Source organism: Neofelis nebulosa, chromosome 6 (assembly GCF_028018385.1).
Source record: "Neofelis nebulosa isolate mNeoNeb1 chromosome 6, mNeoNeb1.pri, whole genome shotgun sequence".
NCBI lineage: Eukaryota > Metazoa > Chordata > Mammalia > Carnivora > Felidae > Neofelis > Neofelis nebulosa.
Window position 1 is genome coordinate 41,422,681 of NC_080787.1, and position 24,196 is coordinate 41,446,876.

The 24,196-nt window shown below is 40.1% G+C and overlaps 1 protein-coding gene across 4 annotated transcripts in view; it reads right to left on the reverse strand.

Annotated features, from left to right (window-relative positions):
• Window positions 1-24,196, reverse strand: part of KIF6 (kinesin family member 6) — a 388,723-nt gene that overhangs the window by 223,503 nt on the left and 141,024 nt on the right. For all 4 annotated transcript variants that reach the window (XM_058733812.1, XM_058733811.1, XM_058733813.1 and 1 more), the window contains one exon: window positions 22,026-22,129. In XM_058733812.1, coding sequence (XP_058589795.1) covers window positions 22,026-22,129 — 104 coding nt within the window. The remainder of the gene's footprint in view (window positions 1-22,025; window positions 22,130-24,196) is intronic.

The window sequence follows — 24,196 nt, forward strand, 5'->3', positions numbered from 1 at the left end:
ATATAAAAAATTAATGCAATGCCTATCAGCAAACACTCAATACATGGCACTTACTTTTGTCATTATTATTGCATGTTTGCCAAGTGATTTGGTTATAACGTAAGGAAAATGTTATGAGTTAGAGAGTATTTCACTTTTGTATCTTGAACATGACTTAAATGCCTTTATTTCATCTGATCTTAAAGTGATGCATGCCCAATGCAAAAAGTTTAGAAAATATAGAATGAAAAAGATTATTCCAATCTTAGAACCCAGAGATATAACACTGTGAAACTTTGGTGTTTATCTTTCCAGACTTGTTTGTAAGTGTGTGTGTGTGTGTGTGTGTGTGTGTGTGTGTAAGTGTATACATATAAATGCATTTTTTGTCACAAAGGTAACAGAACACATATTTTGGAAGTGTACCCAGGTCAATATATAAATAGGTCTTCATTGACATTGATAATTGCTGCATTATAGTCAATTAAATGAATGTATCACAACTCAATTCCCTATTGTAAATGATGTAAAAAATAACTTTTTACATACATTTTTGTACATTCATCTTTAAAAACAAATTTCTAGAAATTAAATTGCTAAGCCAAAAAGCATACCCATTGAAAAATCTGTACAAATGCTCTTTATGGCTGTCCAGCAAGGGGGAACAAGCTAAAAATTACACATGGGATTAACCCCTGGCCTCAGGACCAGGCTCCTCTGCGTGGCAGCCCCCACTGGCCCCATCCACTCTACCTGCAGAGTAAGAGCTCACCTGTGCCCTTGCCGACACGGGATATCATCTTTTTATTCTTACCAATAAGACTGGCAAAAAACTGCATCTCATTTTCATCTGCATTTCTTTGATAATTAGCAACTTCTTGGTCTCCTGATGGTTGCTTTCCTCTTCCAAACTTAAAGGAAGAGTTATGATTATCAAACAAGGGAACACAAGACAAAGTGAGATGTGGAAATAAAGAGGAAACAAGTGCCTGGAAATTTCGGCTAGGGTTTCCGATTAAATAGAAAAGTAAATGTACAGTACGGAACTCTGCCCCGCACATGCTAGGTGACTGATCTGGAAAGCATACTGATGAGGAAAGCAGTTGAAAAGCAGTGACAGTAAAAGGTGGGTTTGTGAACAAGAAGGGGAAATCTGACTTCTCCAGTAAACTGAAGAAATTATACACCAGGCAATAGCTACCTTGACATTAATTGTGCCAAGTTCTTGAGGCTGTGGCAATGGTCACCAGTATGATCAGTTCATGATAAATACAGAGGGAACCACTCAGGAAATTAGGCCAAGAGGATGGGGGTAAGAATGGGGAATACAGGCATACCTTGGAGATAGTGTGGGTTTGGTTCCAGAACACTGAATAAAGAGGATACCACCATAAAGTGACTCAAACGAATTTTTTGGTTTCCCAGTGTATGTAAGTTACGTTTACACTGTATTATAGTCCTTTAAGTGTTAAACAGCATTAGGTCTAAAAAAGCAATGGATATACCTGAATTAAAAAATACTTATTGCTTACAAATGCTAGCCATCTGAGCTTTCAGTGAGTCGCAATCCAGTGCGTCTTCCCTCGATGTTGATGGTCCTGACTGATCAGCGTGGTGGTTGCTGAAGGTTGGGGTGGCTGTGCCAATTTCTTTAAACAATAATTAAGCTTGCCACATCGAATGACTCTTCCTTTCAAGACCAATTTCTGTGTATCACAAAATACTTGATGGGATGGGCACTGGGTGTTGTATAGAAACCAATTTGACAATAAATCATATTATAAAAAAACAGAAAACAAAAAACAAAAAACAAAATGCTGTTTGATGGCATTTTACCCACAGTAGAGTGTCTTTCAAAACTGCAGTCAATCCTCTCAAACTCTGTTTCTGCTTTATCAGTTATGTTTATGGAATATTCTAAATCCTTTGTTGTCATTTCAACATTCTGCACAGCATCTTCACCAGCGGTAGACTCTATCTCAAGAAACCACTTTCTCTGCTCATCTGTCAGAAGTAAGTCCTCAACCATTCAAGTCTGATCATGAGATTGCAGCCAGTGAGTCCCATCTTCAGACTCCACTTCTAATTCTCTTTCCTGTTAACACCACATCTGCAGTTACTTCCTCCACTGAAGTCTGGAACCCTCCAAAGTCCTCCATGAAGGGTAGAATCAACTTCTTCCAACTTCCTGTTCATGTTGATATTCTGATCTCTTGCCATGAATCACGAATGTTTCTTAATGGCATCTAGAAATGGTGAGTCCTTTTCAGGAGGTTTTCAATTGACTTTGCCCAGATCCATCAGAGGAATCACTATCCACAGCAGCTAGAGTTTTATGAAATGTATTTCTTAAATAATAAGACTTGAAAATCGAAATGACTTCTTGATCCATGGGGTGCAGAATGGATGGTATATTAGCTGGCATGAAAACATTAATCTCATTGTGAATCTCCATCAGAGACCCTGCGTGACCAGGGGCATTGTCCATGAGCAGTAACATTTTGAAAGGAATCTTTTCTTCTGAGCAGAAGGTCTCAAAAGTGGGCTTAAAATATTCAGGAAACCATGTTGTAAACAGATGTGCTGTCAAGTAGGCTTTTCCATTTATAGAGCACAGGCAGAGTAGAGTCAGCATAATTCTGAAGGGCCCTAGGATTTTCAGAATGGTATATGTGCACTGGCTTCAACTTAAAGTCACCAGCTGCATTAGGCCCTAACGAGAGAGTCGGTCTGGTCTGTCCTTGGAAGCTTTGCAGCCAGGCACTGACTTCTCCTCTCTACCTATGAAAGTCCTAGGTGGCATCCCCTTCCAATCTGTTGTTTAGTGTAGCTGCCTTCAATCATTATCTTAGTTAGACCTTCTGGAGAACTCGCTGCAGCTTCTACACCAGCACTCGCTGCTTCCCCTCACACTGTTGTGTTGTGGGTACAGCTTCTTTCCTTAGCCCTCAGGAACCAACCTCACACCTTCAAACTTTCCTTCTGCAGCTTTCTCGCCTCTGTCAGCCTTCGCAGAAATGGAGAGTTAGCCTTACTCTGGATTAGGCTTTGTCTCAAAGAAATGTTGTGACTAGCTTAGTCTTCTAAAATCTTCTCCGTATCAGCAATAAAGCTGTTTCACTTATCATTTGTGTGTTCACTGAAGTAGCAATTTTAATTTCTTTCAAGAATGTTGCCTTTGGATTCACAACTTGGTTAACGGGTGCAAGAGGCCTAGCTTTTGGCCTGTCTTGGCTTTTGGCATGCCTTCCTCACTAAGATTAATCATTTCTAGCTTTTGATTTAAAGTAACAGACGTGCAGGGCGCCTGGGTGGTTCAGTCAGTTAAGCCTCCAGTTTAGGCTCAGGTCATGATCTTGTGGTTTGTGGCTTCAAACCCCGCATTGGGCTCTGTGCTGACAGCTCAGAGCCTGGAGCCTGCTTTGGATTCTGTGTCTCCCTCTCTCTGTTCCTCCCCTGCGTGCTCACTCTCTCTCTCAAAAATAAATAAAGATTTTTAAAAAATGAAGTGAGAGATGTGCGACTTTTCCTTTCACTTGAACATTCAGAGGCCACCGTAGGGTTATTCACTGGCCTAATTTCAATATTGTTGTGTCTCAGGGAACAGTGAGGCCCAAGGAGAGGAAGAGAGACAGTTGGTAGAGTGCTCAGAACGCCTACAACATTTGTCGATCAAGTTTGCCATCTTACATGGGTGTGATTCACGGTGCCCTAAAACAATTTCAATAGTAATATCCGACAGCACTAATCGCACATTCCCATCACAAATAAAATAATAAGGAAAACATTTGAAATAGTTCAAGAATTACCAAAATGTGACACAGGGATAGCAAGTGAGCAAATGCTGTTGGAAAAATGGTGCCTATAGACTTGCTCAATGAAGGGTCATCCAGAACCTTCAGTTTGTAAAAAATGCAACCTCTGCAAAGTGCAATAAAGTGAAGTGCAGTGAAACAAGGTATGTTTTTACTCTGAGGAACAGAGTACAACAATACCCAGTCTTGAGGCGTCACTGAGCTTAGCTCCTTACAGTTAGGTCACTAGAACTAGGGCTGGTTGTTTGCAAGGCCAATCAGGGCAGGCTAACAGCCTGTCGTTGGGTTGTCTTGGGGGATGTCTGTCTTTTGCCTATAAGGATTTAAAGGCAGGCAATAAAGCGGCACTTCTGTAAGAGGGCCTGTGAATGCCAGATTAGAAAGGCTCTGAATGCTTGAGCTAGGGTCAGCTGGAGGAGGAAATGGGGTACTTGCATGAGGCATCTTACCTTTTTTAATTTTTTACTATTTTATTTTTGAGACAGAGAGAGAGAGAGCGAGCACGAGTGGGGGAGGGGCAGACAGAGAGGGAGACACAGAATCCAAAGCAGGCTCCAGGCTCTGAGCTGTCAGCACAGAGCCCGGCACGGGGCTCAAACTCACAAGCTGCGAGATCATGACCTAAGCCAAAGTCGGAGGCTTAACCAACTGAGCCAGCCAGGCGCCCCAAGGCATCTTACCTTTTACTTTGGTGTGCCTCTGCTGGGAATCGGATGTATACTGTGAACTCAGATTTACATGTTATTTGGAGATAACTCTCCATTATGCTGTGCCAGACTAAAAGGGTCTGTTAAAGTACCATTTCTGCTAGGTGCAAAAGTAAAAAGAAGTAGGATTTATACCAATGTTTAGCTGAATACAAAGATAATCATCATCTCATAGCCCAGTGAATGACACAAATTACCCCTGTTCCATTTGGGGGCATTCTTAGCTTTATTGGCATTAGGATGTCCTACACTGGGGTTCTTTAATATTAAAAATCTTTGTATTTTCTCATAAGTTCTCAGATCTTTACCAGAATGTCAGGGGGATGGCTATCCATCCAGTACACAGAGAAGCATGGGTATCCACACTGTACAGAGAACCTGAAAAACAAAAGCCAGTTGTCTAATTCTAGATTCCATGCACGTTGGTAGTAGTTCTGAGAGCCCTTAAATGCTTCCTTTCTTATTGTGTATAGATAATTCTTGAAGCAGGCCACTTTTGCATTTTATTAAGAATGCTTGATCTATACAGACAGTTATTTGGGTCATTAATTAATCTTTCTTTCATTAAGTCCTTTATACTTCTAGTCTTTATTGCTTATTCTGTACATGATCATTTACTTGTCTTAATCTTTAATTTTTTTTTTTTCAAAAGCAGATGACATATGTCCTCGTGTAGTTCCTTCTGGCCAGGCACCATGCTTTATACTTCTGTGTCTTAGCAGCTTCTAGCACAGTGCTGTGATGTGCTTAATAACATCTGGGGCTGAAAACGAAGGCCCCGGGATAGAACTGAATCTCCAATTTTCAGCTGCAGCAGGGCCAAGGATTGGAATAGAAGGAGAAATCTCAAAATGTCCTCTCCCAAGCCTCAGGGGACGAAGCCAAGACAAACTGTTTTCTTGGAACTCTCTGTAGCCCACAGATTTGTAAGCAAATGAGCTACAGTACAAGATATACCCAAAGGTTAGGTTCCTAAGGTCATACAAAACGTTACCCTCTCCTCTCCCCCTAAAAAACAAGTAATCAAATAAAATCCTTCTCAGTAATGACAAGGAAATCTCAACTCAACCCATCTTGCCCATTTATATGGCAATGTTAACTAACAATTGTATGTTTGTATATTTTTAGCCCAACTATCACACACATGTTGAAATGCTAAATTTGGAAAACGGAAACAGAAGGTTTTGTTGACCCACCCAGCATTTGAAAGGAAAAATGGAGAATTCAAAATGAAAACTGGGAAGTACCTGGAAGAAGTATTAAGGTATTAAAATAATTAAAAGTATTCACGTTGAACTTCCACAGGGAGATGCAGAGAATTCCAGCTGGCGGGGATCCTGAAGAACAGGGGGAAGAGAGGGCAGGGGCTGGCAGGATATACCTTAAGATTGGATAAAACACCTACAGGTCCCTGGCAAAGTCACCTGGGCGCAAAGGCTTCACCAACCTCATCCAAGCAAAAAGCATCTGCCTTTTCCCACAGGCACATTTCTCACTCAGGCAGATCTGGGCATGTCCCTATATGTATCATTTCCTTTTTTATGTCTGTCTCTATTTTTTAGAATCTCTGTAAGTATGTGTTCCTTATACACTTATACATACCACATCAGGTAAACAAACATATACATAGTTACAGGATTTTATTTAAATTTATAATTGTATTTTCAACACAAATACCGACTTTACGCATCAGCTCTTTTTAGGACTCGGGCTGTTCCTTTATCTTTAAATTTCCAAATTCTCTTAAAAGTTTCCACAGACTTTTCACTCTTCGGGGGTATGTGGAGCACTGTTATGGTTAAGGAAGTGGATAGTAAGATGCAAAGCAAACAACTCCAATTTGGGAGCATTTTATGAACATTCCATTCTGGCCATTTATAGATTGTGTTTTATTTAGCCATTTAGATATACAGTCTTATATCAACTGTATAAGGAAAGCACCACTCTGAAGTGACTGATTAATAATACACAATATTATAGCCCAAATATACAAAAAATAATACAAATATTAACTATAAAAATAAAGTTAAAATTCCAGAAGCAGATGTAATTTAGATCTCAGAATCAACTATGTGTGTTGTGCAATAATCTGCTATATGCCAAGAGAGGACATTTGCTTTTAATTCAGCTGTGAAATTTAGTGTAAGAGGAGAGTTAACAAAGAAGGGCATTTTTTTCCTGCTGTTCATTAATTAAGCGAAATGACTGTTTTCCTGCTTGGAGTTGTAAAACAGAACAGGTAACATTCCTTCTTTTAAAAATAAACCTGCATTTCGGTCAGAGTGGTTAAAATGAACAAATGAGGAGACTATAGATGCTGGCAAGGATGTGGAGAAACGGGAACCCTCTTGCACTGTTTGCACTGTTGGTGGGAATGTAAACTGGTGCAGCCGCTCTGGAAAACAGTGTGGAGGTTCCTCAAAAAATTAAAAATAGAACTACCTTATGACCCAGCAATAGCACTGCTAGGAATTTACCCAAGGGATACAGGAGTGCTGATGCATAGGGGCACATGTACCCCGATGTTTATAGCAGTACTTTCAACAATAACCAAATTATGGAAGGAGCCCAAATGTCTATCAAGTGATGAGTGGATAAAGAAGACGTGGTTTATATGTACAATGGAATACTACTTGGCAATGAGGAAGAATGAAATCATGCCATTTGCAGCGACGTGGATGGAACTGGAGGGTATTATGTGAAATGAAATAAGTCAGTCAGAGAAAGACAGATACCATATGTTTTCATTCATATGTGGATCTTGAGAAACTTAACAGAAGACCATGGGGTAGGGGAAGGGGGAAAAAAGTTACAAACAGAGAGGGAGGGAGGCAAGCCATAAGAGATTCTTGAATACAGAGAACAAACTGAGGGTTGAGGGGTGGTGGGGGAGAGGGGAAAGTGGGTGATGGGTATTGAGGAGGGCACTGTTGGGATGAGCACTGGGTGTTGTATGGAAAACAATCTGACAATAAATTATATTAAAAAATAAAATACACCTGCATTTTCTATAGAAACTTTAGGAAATGCAGCCAAGTAAAAAGAACTAGAACACAAAAGCAAAAAACACTGGTAGTTCCAGTAACATTTGTGTGGTTTTCCTTCTGGTACTCTTCCTTTGTGTGTGAATGTGTGAGTGTGTGTATATTCTAAAGAGAGATATTAAAACATGGTTTGTTCCATCATTGCTCAGTAGAGAAGCCTGGCAAATATCTATATAAGTAAATAGATCCTTCAGCACCAAAATAAATTATATCAAAGAATCACAGGAAAATCATAATATTATCTTTAATAATAATAATAATAATAATAATAATTGTGTTTAATGCATCACACGGATTTCTTCATCAAGAAGAACTGTGGTTAGATAACATTATTACTCTCACACAACAGATGATCTCAGTGACTCTGGATGAAGTTCAGAAAAGAGTTGTGGGCAAAATTCTGAATATTGCATATAATTCCTCACCATTCACTCATAAATCCATAAGGCCTAGAACACAGTGGATCCTGTATCAGTGATGTTGAATCTGAACATTGGGAAGTGCTTTCTATCAGCAGAGACTAGTTCTGAGGGCCCTTATTCATGCCCAGCACCCTGGGGCAGCTCTGAGTAGAGGTCCTAGAGAGGTAAAACAATGGCTCATGAAAAAAGCCAGAGAGGGAACCAAGACCCTGACAGAGGGTTCACTAATTCATTCAACACATTATTTATATTCATGTGCAAGGTACTGTTTTAGGTGACAGGGACATAATGGAAAACAACGCGGATGAAGTCCAAGTCTTCATGAAGTAGGGAGAGATAGACAATGGACAGTGAAACATTAAAAATAATGTTCCTGCTATGAACAAAAATAACTCAGCATAAAGGGGATAAAAAGTAACAGGGGAAGGTGTATTTTGGATACGGTGGCCTGGGAAGAAAGTCTTTCTGATAATGTGACACTTGAATAATGAAGTGAGGGAGGAGTGTTTCAGGGAGGGATGTTTCAGGGAAGGGAGGAGTGTTTCAGGGGAGGGAGAAACGAGGGAGGGGAGTGGGCCCTGGAGATTGCCAGGGGCCAGACCATGTGTGGCCACTGCAGATCCTAGAAAGAGATTCTGGACAATCGGAGGTAGTCCATATCATTGTCACCGGGACAATTTCATCCATAATGACAAAAAAATTAGGCACAAACTTTCTTGAGGTTTTTCATTCTCTAATGAGCAATCTGGTGTAGGAAAGAGTTCAGTCATATTTCAAACAATTTTCAAGAGATTGTTCAGACTCCTGCCTGTGCCTCCCCCTCTCCCTCTGTCCCCACAATCTCCTTCTCTCTCCCTCTCTCTCTCTTTCTCTCCCTCTCCACCCTTGAGGAGCATGGTTTCCTGAAATCCACTCCTCCCTGCCTCCACAGTGAAGACCTTTCCAGAGAACAATCAGGAGAACTCATCATGTCATAGAACTTATACAGCATAAGTCATAATTTTGAAATATATTTTTAATAGTGGTTTGACAAATAAAACCAGTACGGAGGCCAGTGACAATATACTGAATACAAAAAGGATGAAGTATCCAGAGTTAAGCACTGACGAGAGACTCCCCCTAAAATACTGGTTTGGTATCTAATTCTTGCTAGAACTATATTAACTCAAATATTGTAGGGGTTTATTTATTTGTTTGTTTGCTTCAGCTCATTTCTGAAACAGTCTGAGGGTACAGAACAGGACTTACAATCATGGTGATGGTAGATCTCAAATTATATGAGATGGTCTTGATCTTAATTATTCCATCCCATACTTTTAGGAACAAGTTATCAAATTTTAGGTTCAAGAGAGCCACTGTATCTGAAAGTGAAATCTGTTTTATGGTTCTAATCCAGTTCAAACATATTGAGGAACTGAACCCAATTAAACTTTTATTAGACTAGTCTAATAAAAAAAATTTGAACTTCGAGTTAACTATGGTAGAAATGACTTCTCCTGAAGTCACCTTGAAATGCTTACTTCGAGAGGATGAAAGCACTGATGGGTTTTCTGTATGTCACTTCCTCTATAAATTCTTTCCTCCCTCTTCCCCTGCCCTTTACAAAAATCCCTCACCCTGTCTCTGACAGCGGTTCGGCACCACCAATAAGCATGTATGTCTGGACATCTGCCCCTCGCTCCCCACTGCCAGCCCCCCAGGTCCTAACCCAGCACTGATGTGGTATCATCAGCACTCAATCAGTGTTTGTTCACCAGAAAGAATGAATAAAAGTACAAATTACTTCAAAGTGAGAGGTCTTTGGTGGGAAAATGGGGATTTTACACTCTTCCTTCAGGTGTATTTATTTGCATTTAAGTAGAGCTTAGACATCAATGAAGCTTTTATTCGTACAGATATGTCCCTTTGAAACAAATGCTGTGTTTGTGAGTCTGAAAACACAATGTGTTTGATTTTAAACTATATTTAGTCTTAAATGATTTAACTTTACAAAGAATAAAAAAAGCAATCCCATCAGATAAAAATTTCCAAATGAGTCCAAATAGAGTATAGACAACCCCAAGGATAGGAAGTGAAGACCTAGTCTCTACTGGCACACGGATGAAGGGCCTGAGGGTCAACTCCAGCACAGCCGCCAGCTTTGCCACCTGTTTTCAGTCTGGAATCGTGGCGGTGTTTACCCCAGGAGCAGTACGCACAGTGAGCGAAATCTGGGGACTGCTAAGGAGCAGGGGTCGAGGCTGCCCTGGCCAGTGCCCCAGTCACTGTGGGGACCATTTCCTATTTGGTAAAATGTGGACCAAACTCGGTGTCATTTGCTGAGGTTGACACCTGCCTTCATGGACGGATTTCAGTAGCTCAATATCTCAAAGTGTGTGATTACATGCTCATGAACTGGTCACATACCTCTCTCGAGTTTTCCCTGCTGGGTTCGTTCGTTCGTTCGTTCGTTCGTTCCTTCCTTCCTTCCTTTCTTAATGTTTAATTTATTTTTGAGAGAAGGAGAGAGATTGGGAGAAAGCAGAAAGAGACAGAGAGAGAGAATTCCAAGCAGGCTTTACACTGTCAGTGCAGAAGTGGGGCTTGATCTCACGAACCATGAGATCATGACCAGAGCTGAAATCAAGAGTCAGACACTTAACCAACTGAGCCCCCCTCCTGCTGGCGTTTTAATGTAGTTCATGCTTACTCTTTGCTGGATTAATATTCCTGCACATTCTTTGATTATGTGCCATAAAATGACACAAATAAAGGTGTTGTGCACATTCACTGAAAGCAGACACAGCTCCTGCCCTCGAAGGCCTTTCAGTATGGCGGAAGATACGAATAACAACCAAACAATACCGCAAGAACACGATTATAAACAGAGATAAAAGTTCTGAAGAGTACAGAAAAGATGAAAACCTGTCATGATTTAGTTGGGATTAAAGATCAACTGAAGAGGAACAATTTAAACTGAGGTTTGAAGGAGTAGAACAGATAAAACAAGGTGTGTGTGTGTGTGTGTCCCCACCCACGCACACACCATCCTAGTCAGGAAGCAGAAGCAACTGCATGTGCGAAGGCCTCACAGTGAGAGACACAATGAAACGTTTAAGGAACTGGAAGGCCAGTGTTGTTGAAGCACAGGGGCAAGGGGGGAAAGGAAGGTGAAATGTGGCTGACAACACAGGAAAGGGTCAGAAAAGGGTCAGATCGGGCAGACACCTCCAAGGTTGTAGGAAGGGATCTGGTCTCTTCCCAAGAACAAGGGAAGTCAGAAGTCACCAAAGAGTTTTAAGAAGAGTAAAATGATAACAACAGCGCTTTAAAAAAAAAAAAATTCTGGCTGCACAGAAAAAGAGAGCAAAGTGCACTCAGGAAGATCTATTATGACACCATTTGAGTGGTGAAAAGAAGGTGACAGAGGTTTGGTGGTGGTGCCAGGTGGTCTGATCCAGAACATGTTTTGAAGACAGAGTCAACAAGACTTCCAAATGGGTTAGATCTGGGGGTGAGAAGAAACTAGAGCCACGGGTAACTTCCAAATTTCTGGCCAGGGAAAGCACGGGGCTCAGAGTGACACTGACAGATGGGGTATGGTGGCAGAGACCAGGTCTGGAGAAAGAGGGACAAGAGCTCATTTGGGGGCATGTTGAGTTCAGAGAGAGCTGGCAGGTAGGCCGTGAGATCAGTAAGCACGGCATTCAGAGTAGAATACATGTGGGCTAGTAACATAAATCTGAGTCATCAGCGTGGGTGTGGGTGTTGATGAGATCACCCAGGAGAAGTATAAAGTAAAAAGAGAAAGAGGGGTCCTGGGACAGCCCCTTGATGGATGTCCCCACAAAAGGAGGATAATCTCTGTCTGGGAAGCTGAGGAACAATCAGGAGAGGAGAAGGACCCAAGAGGAGGATGATTCAGTGAGAAGACAGTTAATCATGGTGAATGCTGCTGAGAGGTCAAGAAAGGTGAGGACTGAAAGAGACCCATTACATATATCTATACGTAGGTCATCAATAACTTAATGACAGTTCAGAGTGATCTGAGTGTGTCAAGGAGGATGGAAGGGAATGGAGACCACAAGTGAAAGCTACATCTTGGAGTAGTTGAGCTTAAAGAAAAGGAATAGTAGGTAGAGGGGGAGGTTGGGCCAAGAGTGCATGTTGTTGTTGTTTTTAAATATGGGAAAAACTTGAAGATTAAAAAAAAAAGATAACTGAGGTTCCTGAGATAGCAGAAGGGATTGGGACTGGGAGCACAATTGGTGAGGTCAGCTCTAGACAGGAGGCGGGACACATGACTGCGACAAGAAGGAAGGAGGGTTCCTGAGATGGCAGAAGGGATTGGGACTGGGAGTACAGTTGGTCAGGCCAGCTTTAGACAGGAGGCGGGACACATGACTGCGACAGGAAGGAAGGAGGAGGTGGGGACAGATGCAGGTCTGTATGCAGGTTTGGTGCAGAGCAGGAAACAGGAAGTTCTCTTCAACTTGTGCAGGCAGTAATTAATTGTAAAAAAGACATGTCTGGGTGCTCTGGGGGCTTGTAGTCAAAGTTTCTATTATTAAACAAACTACAGCAAAATTTTACCTACAGGAAAATTCCTCACCGTACAGTTTTGTTTTCCTTTGCTTTGCTGTATTGAATGAGTGTTCCTCAAATTTTATATTATCTTTTTGTCATATAGATTTTTCAAGTTCTTTAAAGGTCAGGTTAGTTGAGGTTAAATTTACAGATAGTAAAATTTTTAATGCACCTTTTCTAGATGTGTAGTACTATGCATTTTTTTAAAACAATTATGTACAGTTTTGTAACCACCACTAAAATCAAGGTATGGAATATTTCAATTGCCCTAAACAATTCCCTCTTCCTCCTCTGTAATCAATTCCTCCCCCCACCAGCAACCTTGGCAACCACTAATCTGATTTCTCTTACTATACTTTTGCCTTTTACAGAATGTCACATAAATAGAATCATATAGTATGTAGCCTTCTGTATCTGGCTTCTGTTGTTACTTAGCGTGACGTGTTTGAGATTTATCCAAGCCGTTGAATGTATCAATAGTTCACTCCATTTTTATTGCTGGGTAGGATTCAATTGTATGGCTGTACAACCATTTGCTCAGTCCCTCCCTGGTTTAGGTTGTTTCCAGTTCTGGGAGATTTTGAGGAAAGCTGCTATAAATATTCACGCAGAAGCCTTTGTGTGGAGACATGTTTTCGTGTCTCATAGACAAATTCCTAGTAATGGGATTCCTGAAGTTTATGGTAAGTATTATGTTCAATATTATCAGAAATTGTTAAAACTGTTTTTCCAAAGTGGGGGCTCCATATAACTTCCCCACCAGCAACTATGAGAGTTTCAGTGTCTCACCTTTACCAGCACTTCTTATTGTTACTTTTCTTTTTTTTTTTTTTTTTTTTTTTTATTTTATTTTTGGGACAGAGAGAGAGACAGAGCATGAACGGGGGAGGGGCAGAGAGAGAGGGAGACACAGAATCGGAAACAGGCTCCAGGCTCCGAGCCATCAGCCCAGAGCCTGACGCGGGGCTCGAACTCACGGACTGCGAGATCGTGACCTGGCTGAAGTCGGACGCTTAACCGACTGCGCCACCCAGGCGCCCCTTATTGTTACTTTTCTAAAGCTACTCCAATAACTGTATAGTATCACTACACTAAGGTTTTAATTTGGCTTCTCTAATGACTAATGATGTTGGCCTTTCAAGTCCTTATTTGGCATCTGTGTATCTTCTGATATAAATCTGATCAAATACTTTGTCCATATTATTGGTTGGAGAGTTTTCACCATGAGTAGATGTCAAATTTTGTCCAAAGCTTGCCTGCATCAATTGAGATGATCAAATATTTGTGGTTGGTGTTGTTTTTAGTTTGTTGATATGGTGAATTACATCGATTTTTTAATGTTAAACAGTCTTGCATTCCTGGAATAATCCCTACTTGGTCACGATTTATTATTTTTTTAATGTTTGGCGGACTCAATTTGCAAATATTTTATTAAATATTTTTATTCATAGGGGATGTTGGTTTCTAGTTTTCTTGTCTTGTAAATATATTTGTCTGTTTTTGATATTAGGGCAACACTGGCCTTGTAAAATGAGTTGGGAATTGCTCCCTCCTCTGTTTTCTGGAAATTTTTGGGTAGAATTGGTATTATTTATTCCTTAAATGTCTGGCAGAATTTGCAGTGATGCTATCTGGGACTTGAGTTTTCTTGGTTGGAAGGTTTTTATTGCAAATTCATTTCCTTATGTAGATACAGGACTATTCAGTTTCTCGATTTCTCTTTAGAAGTCTGAACCCTTTCAAAAATTTGTCAGATTTATCTATGTTAGTAAATACATTGTTATAAGTTGTTCATAGTATTTCCTTGTTATCCTTTAATGTCTTTTAATCTTCCTACACTGCTTACTATTAACCCTGTGTTTCATACAGGAAGGGATTTTTTTTTTCCTCACTGGAAAATAACCAATGAATGGAATATTTAATTATATATAAACAGACATAAAGGAAGGAATGAGGATGATGTGGCCAAGTAAATAGGTAAATTCAGTTGGCAAGCTGCCTACGGTAACTTTGATTGTAGGGAGGTGTGGTCTTGGTGATCCCAATTATCACCTATTTCAAATCAGATCAGAGAATTTCTGAGCTGGCTTACAGACTTGACTTCAGTATTAGGTCAACTCAATGCCAATCGCTCCAAAATTTAAATCTTCAGCCTCAATCTTCTTTAAAGTTCCAGAATCCAACCTGTACATTGTGTATTCCTTCATCATGTCAAGAACTGAACATTTCCTACCCTCCACCAGCTTCTTTTCCTAACCTCTGATAATCCATCTTAAGTCTTGCACTTTTACCATCCTCCCTTCTTTATCTTTAATATCAGTAGCCATCACTTCTGTTGATTCTTCCTCAACTAAGTGTCTCACATCTGTCTCTTCTTCTGCTTTCACTGTCATTCCTGGAGACTTCTTTCTCATCATCACTCCAGACTGGATGGTAATATCATCCTGATCTCTCACTCCTGCTCATTCTATTCATTGCTATCAGGGTAGTAACCAGAAAAAAGTCTTTATCATATAAATTCTTCCACGGTCATCCTATTCAAACTGCAACTCCTGTTTTATTTTTTCTCTTTGTACTTTCTGCTCTCTGAAATGCTCTGTATTTTAGTTATTTGTCTTGTGTATTATCTCTCTCCCCACTAGAATGTAAGCTCCATAAGGGGAAGGACTTTGTTTTGTTCATTTCTGTATCTCTAGCCCTTAGAACAGGGCCTAGCACAAAGACGAGCACAATAAACATTATAAATGAATGAACTGCAATACTCTCAAAGCACAATGTTTCCTAGTCACCACTAAATAAAACAAAAGAGTAGCTCCTCTACATATGGTATTCATAACCCACCATGAGGTCACTGTTTATCTGTCTAATCCTATTCTTCAATTCTTCCAAGACGACGCCAGGCTCCTGCCAGGCCAGTTTTAACCTAGATCCTCGCTAGTTAGTGCCTCTTACGTGCAAGCCTCCACACTGGTCTCTTGCCCCTCCCCCCGCCCCCCAGCACATATGCAGTGTGTTCTTTCCTTCTCGGCACCTTCGTTTATGTGGCCTCTCATCTTTATCTTAGAGTGGTACCTTTTTTTTTTTAATGTTTATTTATAGTTTTGAGAGGGGGTAGGGGGAGAGAGAGAGGGAGGCAGAGGATCTGAAGCAGGTTCTGTGCTGACAGCAGAGAGCCTGATGAGGGGCTTGAATTCACGAACCATGAGATCATGACCTGAGCGGAAGTTGGAGGCCTAACCAACTGATCCACCCAGGCGCCCCTAGACGCCTTCCTCTTAACATCTTTTATGGCTTATTTAGCTTACTGGATGGTGATATCTGCAGTGACTTCTATTTCTGAATTCCTCCATGATTCAGATTTTCATTATCATAGATAATGAATAAAAACCACATTAAACCATGTGTAATAAGCTGATATTAGATTTAAAAACAGGGAGCTGAAAGAGTGCCCAGATAGCTTTAGTACAATTCTCTCACTTTATACATGACGAAACCCAAGTCTAGAGAGCCATTAAAAACTGAATATGAGTAGAATTAGAATCATAATTAAGGTTTTACAATTCTCAGTGTTCATTTATTCCTTCCACTGATATGCTATCTTGTTCCTGGTTTTATATGCACACGTGTGTGTATAAATGTGTACACATTTTTTTGGTATACATTTTGTATACATTTTTGTATACATGTTATGTTCCCAATAAAACTGTCACTCCTTAGAATAATCTTCCATGTCCTATATTTCTGAATACCCAAAAGCACGTATTAAAATGATTAGCATCTAGTAGGTGCTCAATACATTGGGATGAAGGATTAAGTAACTTGCAAAAAATAATTAAGAGAAATAAACCAGGGGAAGACAAATACTATATGAAGTCACTTGTGTGTGGAAAATAAAAAGTTGGACTCAGAGAAACAGAGCATAGACTGGGCATTTGCCAGGGGCTGGGGGGTGGGGGAAACGAGGAAGATGTTGGTCAAAGGGCACATACCTCCAATTATAAGATGAATAAGTTCTGAGGATCTAATCTATAGCATGGTGATTATAGTTAACAATACCGTACTGTATACTTGGAAGTTTCTGAGAGTAGATCTTAAAGCTCTCAACACACACACACACACACACACACACACACACACACACACACAAGTATGTGAGGTAATAGATGTGTTAACTAACTTTATAGTGGTAATCGTTTCACAATATATACATATATTAACTCATCACATTGTACACCTTAAACTCACACAATGTTCTATGCCAATTATGTCTCAATAAGGCTGAGGGGAAAACAGAAAAAAGAAAGGGATCCAGATGTTTGAAAGTTTACTCTGGGCAAGCTTGAGCCCATGAGATCCAATTCAATTCCATCTCAGAAGTAAAGTGTTGCTATGCAGAAAATATTTTACTCATTTAGACTTGGGCCAGGATAGAATACTTCCATCTTAGCCAGAGATCTACAGGCTTTTTTTCTTTTCTTTTTTCTTTTCTTTTCTTTTTAACCACAGAAAGAAAGAGGTATGTGTTTAGAGAATCAATCAGAATCAAATCTTCACCCAAGAAGTTCTGTATAAACATTAACTTGGCTATACAGCCTTCATCCAGCTGTCTCTTTTCAAATTTACACAGGCAAAAAAAAAGATGTAAACTAAAAATATCACAATAACTGGAGGCTGACATCTGCAACCCTCTTCAGTTGAAGCATCCAAGTCAGTGCAACAAATATTTACATTAAGAAATGACATGTTAGGAAATCGTTCAAAAAAAATTTGATAGGGCCAGATATTAACAGACATCACCAAACTGTCCACTGTACATAACAGTGAATACAGAATACATTATCTATTAAATATCTGCTTTCTGACATCCTTCACAAAATCCCTGATAGGAATATCCTTATGCCATTCCAGTCAGCATAAAGCCAGGAATCAGCAAGACAGAGAAATAGGCCAAAGCCACTGCATTTCTGCCATTCTGTCCTGCCAAGCTATGGGACTCTTCCTGTCTCCAACACCACTATCTCCCCCCACCCCCCACCCCTTGACCATCCAGGGAGCCCTGGCACCATGAGAGACTGAATCTGACTCACAGTCCTGAATAAATGTCCAGGGGCCCCCGGAGACAAAGCACAGACTCATGATATTACACAGCAGTGCCAGAGTCGAGGCACATTTTAATTTCTCTCTTTTACTTTAAGAGGATAAAGAACGCTTAAATCTGATGAATTTTAAGTTGTGCCAATATTCACTCTAGCTAATTATGGCAAAACATAACCGTAACAACAAAATAACAAAAACCATAACAAAACCCCACATTATCTGAATAATCCTCACTGTCAGTATGAACAAGCACCCAAGGTACTGGATTTTGGGAAACCCTGTGCTTTGTTTTGGCAGGGTGGGTGTGACATTGCATTCGTTCTCCCTCTGTGCTGATCAGAAATCATGAATAAGATGTAGTGCCATATAGTATACTTAACTTGGCAGCAGAGAAGTAATTCACTGGGAGCTGCTGAAGTTTACTTACCGGCACAGGAACTAATTTTACATGATTCCTGAGCTCATAATTCATCATTACTATCTCTGCAATCTCATGTTTTATTTTTATCTTCTCATAACACTTACATTTTGCATTGTGATTACTTATGCTTATGTCTGTCACTGCCTCTACATTGTGAACCCCTGGAGAGGTGAATGTAGGTTTCGTTCATCTTTTGTTCTTCTCTGAAGGCCTAGGGCAGAGTTTTGTAAATACTAGATGAAGACTACATGTTGAATGAATGAATGAATGAATGAACCAAGTGCCCAGAAAAACTAATGGCAACCCTACATACTGTCTTATATAGAATCTGTTCCAACTAGCATGTATACACTTGTTATCTGTGGCTCAAAGGACACCAACTACGCTCTAAGAGTCCATTGGTATCTTAAATTGGTTGTCACAAATTTGTTTCTCTCCAGTAGACCCCCCGAAACTCCTACGAATGACAAATTGGACTTCTGTCAATAACTTTTAATCAGAAACATCTGTTTATGTGGGAAGTGGCAAGTTGGTAAAAGATATAATGTAAATTTAATACAGTAATAGGTGTCATAAAGAAATAATATCTGTTCGTTATTATTTTTCACACTTTACAGCATGTTTCTTTTCGTGAAATATAGCCTTGCCGTAGTCTCTTCTAGAGAAGGACTAGGGTGGTTAACTGTCTGTCTCAAAGTTTCTGTGTCTGAAAAATGCCTTTGTTTCACGTGTTCATTTGCATGCTAATTTGGCCAGATACAGAAATCTCCATTCAAAGTCCTGTTTTCTATTTTGTTTTCTTCTGTTTTGTTTTTCAGTACTATAGGTTCCTGTTTCCAGAGAGGTTGAAAAGTCTGCTCTAAATCAGATTCTTGATTGTTAATAATATTTTTCTTCTCTGATTAATTTTTGGGATTCTTTTATATTTTGAGGTTCTAAAATTTTTTACATTCTTATACAGCTTAGCACATGGTAACCCTCTCATTCTGAAGTCTGTCTTTTTTTTTTTTTTTTTAGTTCTAAGAAATCCTTAGATATTTCTTTAACCATTGGCTCCTCTGCCTTATCTCTATTTCTCCTTTATAAACTTCTATTTGTTAGATATTAGTAAATCTAGAGCTAATCTCTATGATTCCTTTCTTTTAAATGTCTCTCCCTTTCTCCTTTCATCTTTTATTCTGGAAGAATTCCTTAGCCTTGATCTTCCTAGCTGACTAATTTGCCCCTCTGTTTTTTCATTCTGCCACTGAGCCATCCATTAAGCTCTTAATGGCAACAATTACATTTCTTCATTTTTCAGATCTCCTTCAGTCTGTTTTATAAAAATAAAGGTCCTGTTGTTTCGTGGATATAATGCTGTCTTGTACATCTCTAAAGATATTAAATCACTCTTCTTATAACATTTAGTTCTGAAGCCTCCAAGCTGTAAAGGCTCCTTGTCCTGGTCTTTCTTTAAGTCGGCAGTCCTCATGTTTCTGGTTGTTCCCAACTGTGAACTCATCTTTCCTAGACTCTCAGCCCTGGGCAGGTGGTCCTGGAAGAGGGCCGAGCAGCTGTCGGGGCTCATGCTCCATGCTCCTTACTGTTCTCAGTGGGAACAGGGCTTGGGCAGAGCCGAGGACAGCGGCTGGCCTTCAGGGCTTCTCTGGTCCCCAGTTTGTCCTGGATATCATCAGCTACCTGGGGCCTTTCCCTATTTCTCCATCCTAAACGCTGACCTAAACACTGGGTGGAGCGGAGAAGAAGGAGCGCGCAGGGGTTCACAAGACAGACTGCACTCACTACCATGGCTCTGCCAAATCCTCGCAGGCTGCTCCCAGCCCTCTCCCCCTCCAGGAAGCCACCATGTCGAGCCTTGTAGCTCTTACGGTGCAGCGCCCAGTCTTGGTCTACCCTTTCCTCTTACCCATCTAAACCCCACCTTTCAATCTACCTGGAACTCCTTGAAGCCTCTAGTCCCCTGAGACGTTTCCATCTTATTCTTGGGTGTGGCTACAGATTCAGATGTTTCAGTTCTACAATTCCTCAGACTTGGTGCAGTGGAGGGAGCAGACATCTTAAAACCACCACATGCAAAATCTTATCCTTAAACTGAGCCTCCTGAACAACATTTGGGATGTGCCGGACTTAGCAAAAACTCTGGTACTTATTTCACGTACTGGCCATTTGCCTTCTTGCTCTTGGATCCGATTTCTACTTTTCCCCTCTTTTACCCTGCATCACAGGAAACTACATTCTCTGACTCTCCCAACAGGGAGAGCATGGTTTCTGGGCAAATTCTGGGCATGTTTCTGGTTTCCGGGCAAGTTCAGCCAGTGGGACGTGCAGGTAGAAGACTGGAAGTGGTGTGAGAGAGAAGCCAGGACTCCCTGCCAGGATGCTGTCTCTGATAGCACCTGTGGCTCTTTGTTTGGTGGCCCAGTTTACATGGGACAGCATCACTGTGGGTTAGCTCCACAGTCAGCTCCAGTCTCAGACTTTGGTAACATAAGCTTCTACCATCATCCTTTCAATCCCAGGGTGTCACGGCTCCTGCTGCTCCTGATGTCTGGGGTGCTGCGTATTTCCTGCAATGTCACCTCCCGTGCAACAACTTTCCCATGGTAAATTCCTTCTGTTGAGAGGTCTAGAATGTTTTTCTTTTCTTGGCTGAACCCTGACTTGAAGATCAAAATTCTGCAGAGGCATCTTCAAAGATAATAATTGGTAATTCCTCTCTTTGAGGGGAAGGGAGCATCATAGTGAGGGAATTCTCAGCTTGGTTTTCTCAGCATCTAAGATATCATTAGATATCACTGTGGCATTAATTGCATATATGCCACAGAGCAAATTTATAAGGAAAGCCTTAGGAGCCTCTCCTATTATTAAACAGAGTGTTCTAGATGCTATCCTAGAAGAGTGAAGCTTTGATTATAGCAGAAAGCTTCTTTGGGGCACTTGGGTGGCCCAGTCAGTTAAGTGTACAACTCTTAATCTCAGCTCAGGTCATGATCTCACGGTTCCTGAGTGTGAGTCCCACACTGAATTCTGCGCTGATGGCGAGGAGCCTGCTTGGGATCCTGTGTCCCTCTGTCTCTGCTGCTCCCCTACTCGTGCACGCTCTCCCTCTCTCTCAAAAATAAATAAATAAGCTCTAAAAAAAAAAAAAAAGCTTGCTTAAGGCTTCTCAATGTTTAGACCTACCTTTCGGCACAGCCAGGAAGTAGTTTAAAGAAAATATTTTCATCAACTCTATTACTTACCATTTTCTCTGTTGAGAGAGGGTTAGATGAAATGATTGTAAGCCCTTAGAAAAATCTTGTGTATCTCTATTTCTCCTTTGGAAATAGAGAATATCACTGCCTTCTAAGTCCAGCCCACTATTATCACTCCACAGATGCTTTATAAGTTGCACAGAAACAACAAGAAAGTGCACCACTGTGGCTCACAATCAGAGAGAGAATGAGAGCCACACTGTGCCACTGACAGATGCCATGCTGTATAAAGCCCTGAATACCTGCTTTCATTCCCATTTCTAGTATTTGAACTATAATATATGGGCCATCTACTTATTAAAGGAGAGAGCCTACCTTGGCATGGGATAAATTGGTGCTTGCAACAAGATGCTTTTTAATACAAAGGACATTTCTTGAATTCCTTTCAGATCTGAGATCCACAGCATATGAGGGGTTGGTGTATATGTTTTTAATTGCACGACTATTACACAAGCCCTTCTCTTCAGCTGGCATGAGAAGGATATTCCCATCCTTTCTATGCTCTGTTCTTTACTTCCTCAAAGCTGAGGCGGCAAAAACACTGCCAGCCTTATCCAGCTTTTCATGGAAAGCCGCCACTCTTAACTGGCGCCTAAATGCAATTTCAGACTGTCCCAGGAGACCTTCGTGCTTTGAGGTGAATTCATAACATTAGGGCCAACAAAGAAGTTAACACAAACTTTCACTGTTAAAGAAAAAGAAAAAGGTCTGCAGGCTTACTCAAGGAGCTCTGCATCTGTGAGCGCCTCTGTCCTCTGCTCCCCAGTGACAATGGCCAGTTCATCCTTCAGCTCCTGAATTTCTTTTTGTAGGCGTATAATCACCTACAAACGGCAAGGCGGGAGAATCAACGTCACCTCCTCATTAAAGGGAACTTGGTGACAGAGAACATACATCTTTGCAAATTACGAATTATTTTAAGGACACAAAAACATACGGAGAATGATCGGAAAGCCACCCCTGGCCCTACCACCCAGCTTTGTTGAATCTCAACATTTTGTCAAAATAGTTCTAGAATTTATTTTAACAAATAAAACATTACTTATGTAACCGGAGCTCCTAATTCCTATTCCTTTTCTGTCCTTCCCGGGGTGATCACTGTACTATATATAGTGGAGAGCATCTCCCTGCATGTTTTCATATGTTTCCTCCATCTATACCTATGGATGGCACTGTAAGTCATATATGGTATCGTTTTCCATGCTTTAAACCTTATGTAAATGTTACCATACTGCATGGAATGTTAACTTCTTTTTTTGAGATTATTTATACTGCTACATGTAGCTCTAGTTCATTAATTTTCATGGGCATATACTGCTTCAGTAAAGGACTATGTCACAATTTATCTCTGTCTCCTGCTGATGGACATTTAGGATTTTTACTTTTGCTTTTATAAACAATGTGGCTATCAACACTATGAACACCTCCTTGGGCACATATGTGAGTGTCTCTGATGTGTGCACTTAGAAACAAAACTGCATGGTTGGAGAGTCTGTGCATCTCCCTCCTCTTCAGTATGCCTTGCTAAGTTGGTCTTCAGAGTAGTTGTATAAACTTAGATTCTTCATCCATGATATACAGTTCCTGTTTGCCCACATTTACTTCACTGCTTATGGAGTACTGACAGACGCTTTAATTTTGCCGGTCTGGAAGATGTAAAATGGCACCTTGTTTAGTTCATATATGCATTTTCTGATTACTAGGGAGGTTGGTCATCTCTGCATATGTATATCGGCTGTTTGGTTTCCTCTTCTGTAAATCACTTATTTATATTCTTGTTTGTTTCCACTGAGTTGTGTTTTTTTTTTTTTCCTTATGGAAAAAGGAAAGCCTTATGGAAAGCCTTATGCAGGCTGCTTTATATATGAATCCATTATTAGTTTTATGTAAGGTATATGATTTCTCCCAATCTATGCCATTTCGTGGTGTTCTTTGTGTTAAGTGAAAGTTTTAAATTTCAGTATGATTTCATTATCGACTTATTCCATTATGAGTTGTAGTTTTGTGTCTTCGTAAACAAAATCTATTTTCTACCTTAAACCATAGGAATATTTTCCTATATATTCTTATAAAAGTTTTAAAGCTTTGCTTTTCACATGTGGGCTTTTATTTTGGATAAAGTATGAGATATGGATCTAATTTTATTTTTTATACAGCAGCTAACCATGCAAGATTTGCTATTATAATTTTGTTACATAACATATTTCTACATATAAATGTGTCCTTTTCTGGGCCATTGGTTAAAAACATTTATGTACTTGACTATATGTGCGGCAATACTACGCTATTTTAATGATTATATCTTAGGAAACTTTGGCAGCTAGATAGAACAAGCCACTTTCATTTTATTCCTTTCCAAAACAGACATGGCTATTCTTGGTCATTTGTTCTTTCGTATAAGTTTGAGATGCAGCTTATAAAATTTCCCCAAAGGTCCTCCTCAATTTTTAGCCAGAAATAAATTCGATTAAAGGAGTAATTTGGTAAGACTTATCAAATTAGTCATGTTGAATCCTCTCATCCATGAATATAGTATGGCGTTCCACCGGTTCCTTTAAATAAAGATGTATCACGTTTTCTATAAATATGTTTAATTAGAGTTTTTTTCCTAGAATTTTCAAGTTTTTGTTGCTGCTGTAAATGAAATTTTTATAATATTACATATTCTAGTTGTTGGCTTTGATTTATAGGAACACAATTTCTATGTATGAATTATGTGCCACATAATTTTCTGAACATTGTTTTGTTTCTATTAATCATTACATATTCTTAGATGTTCTATATAAGCAACTAAATTATCTGTAAGCAATGACAGATGTTCTCTTCTTTTCAAATCCTCATACACTATTATTATTATTTTTTTAATGTCTCTGTCCTAGCTAGGACTTCCA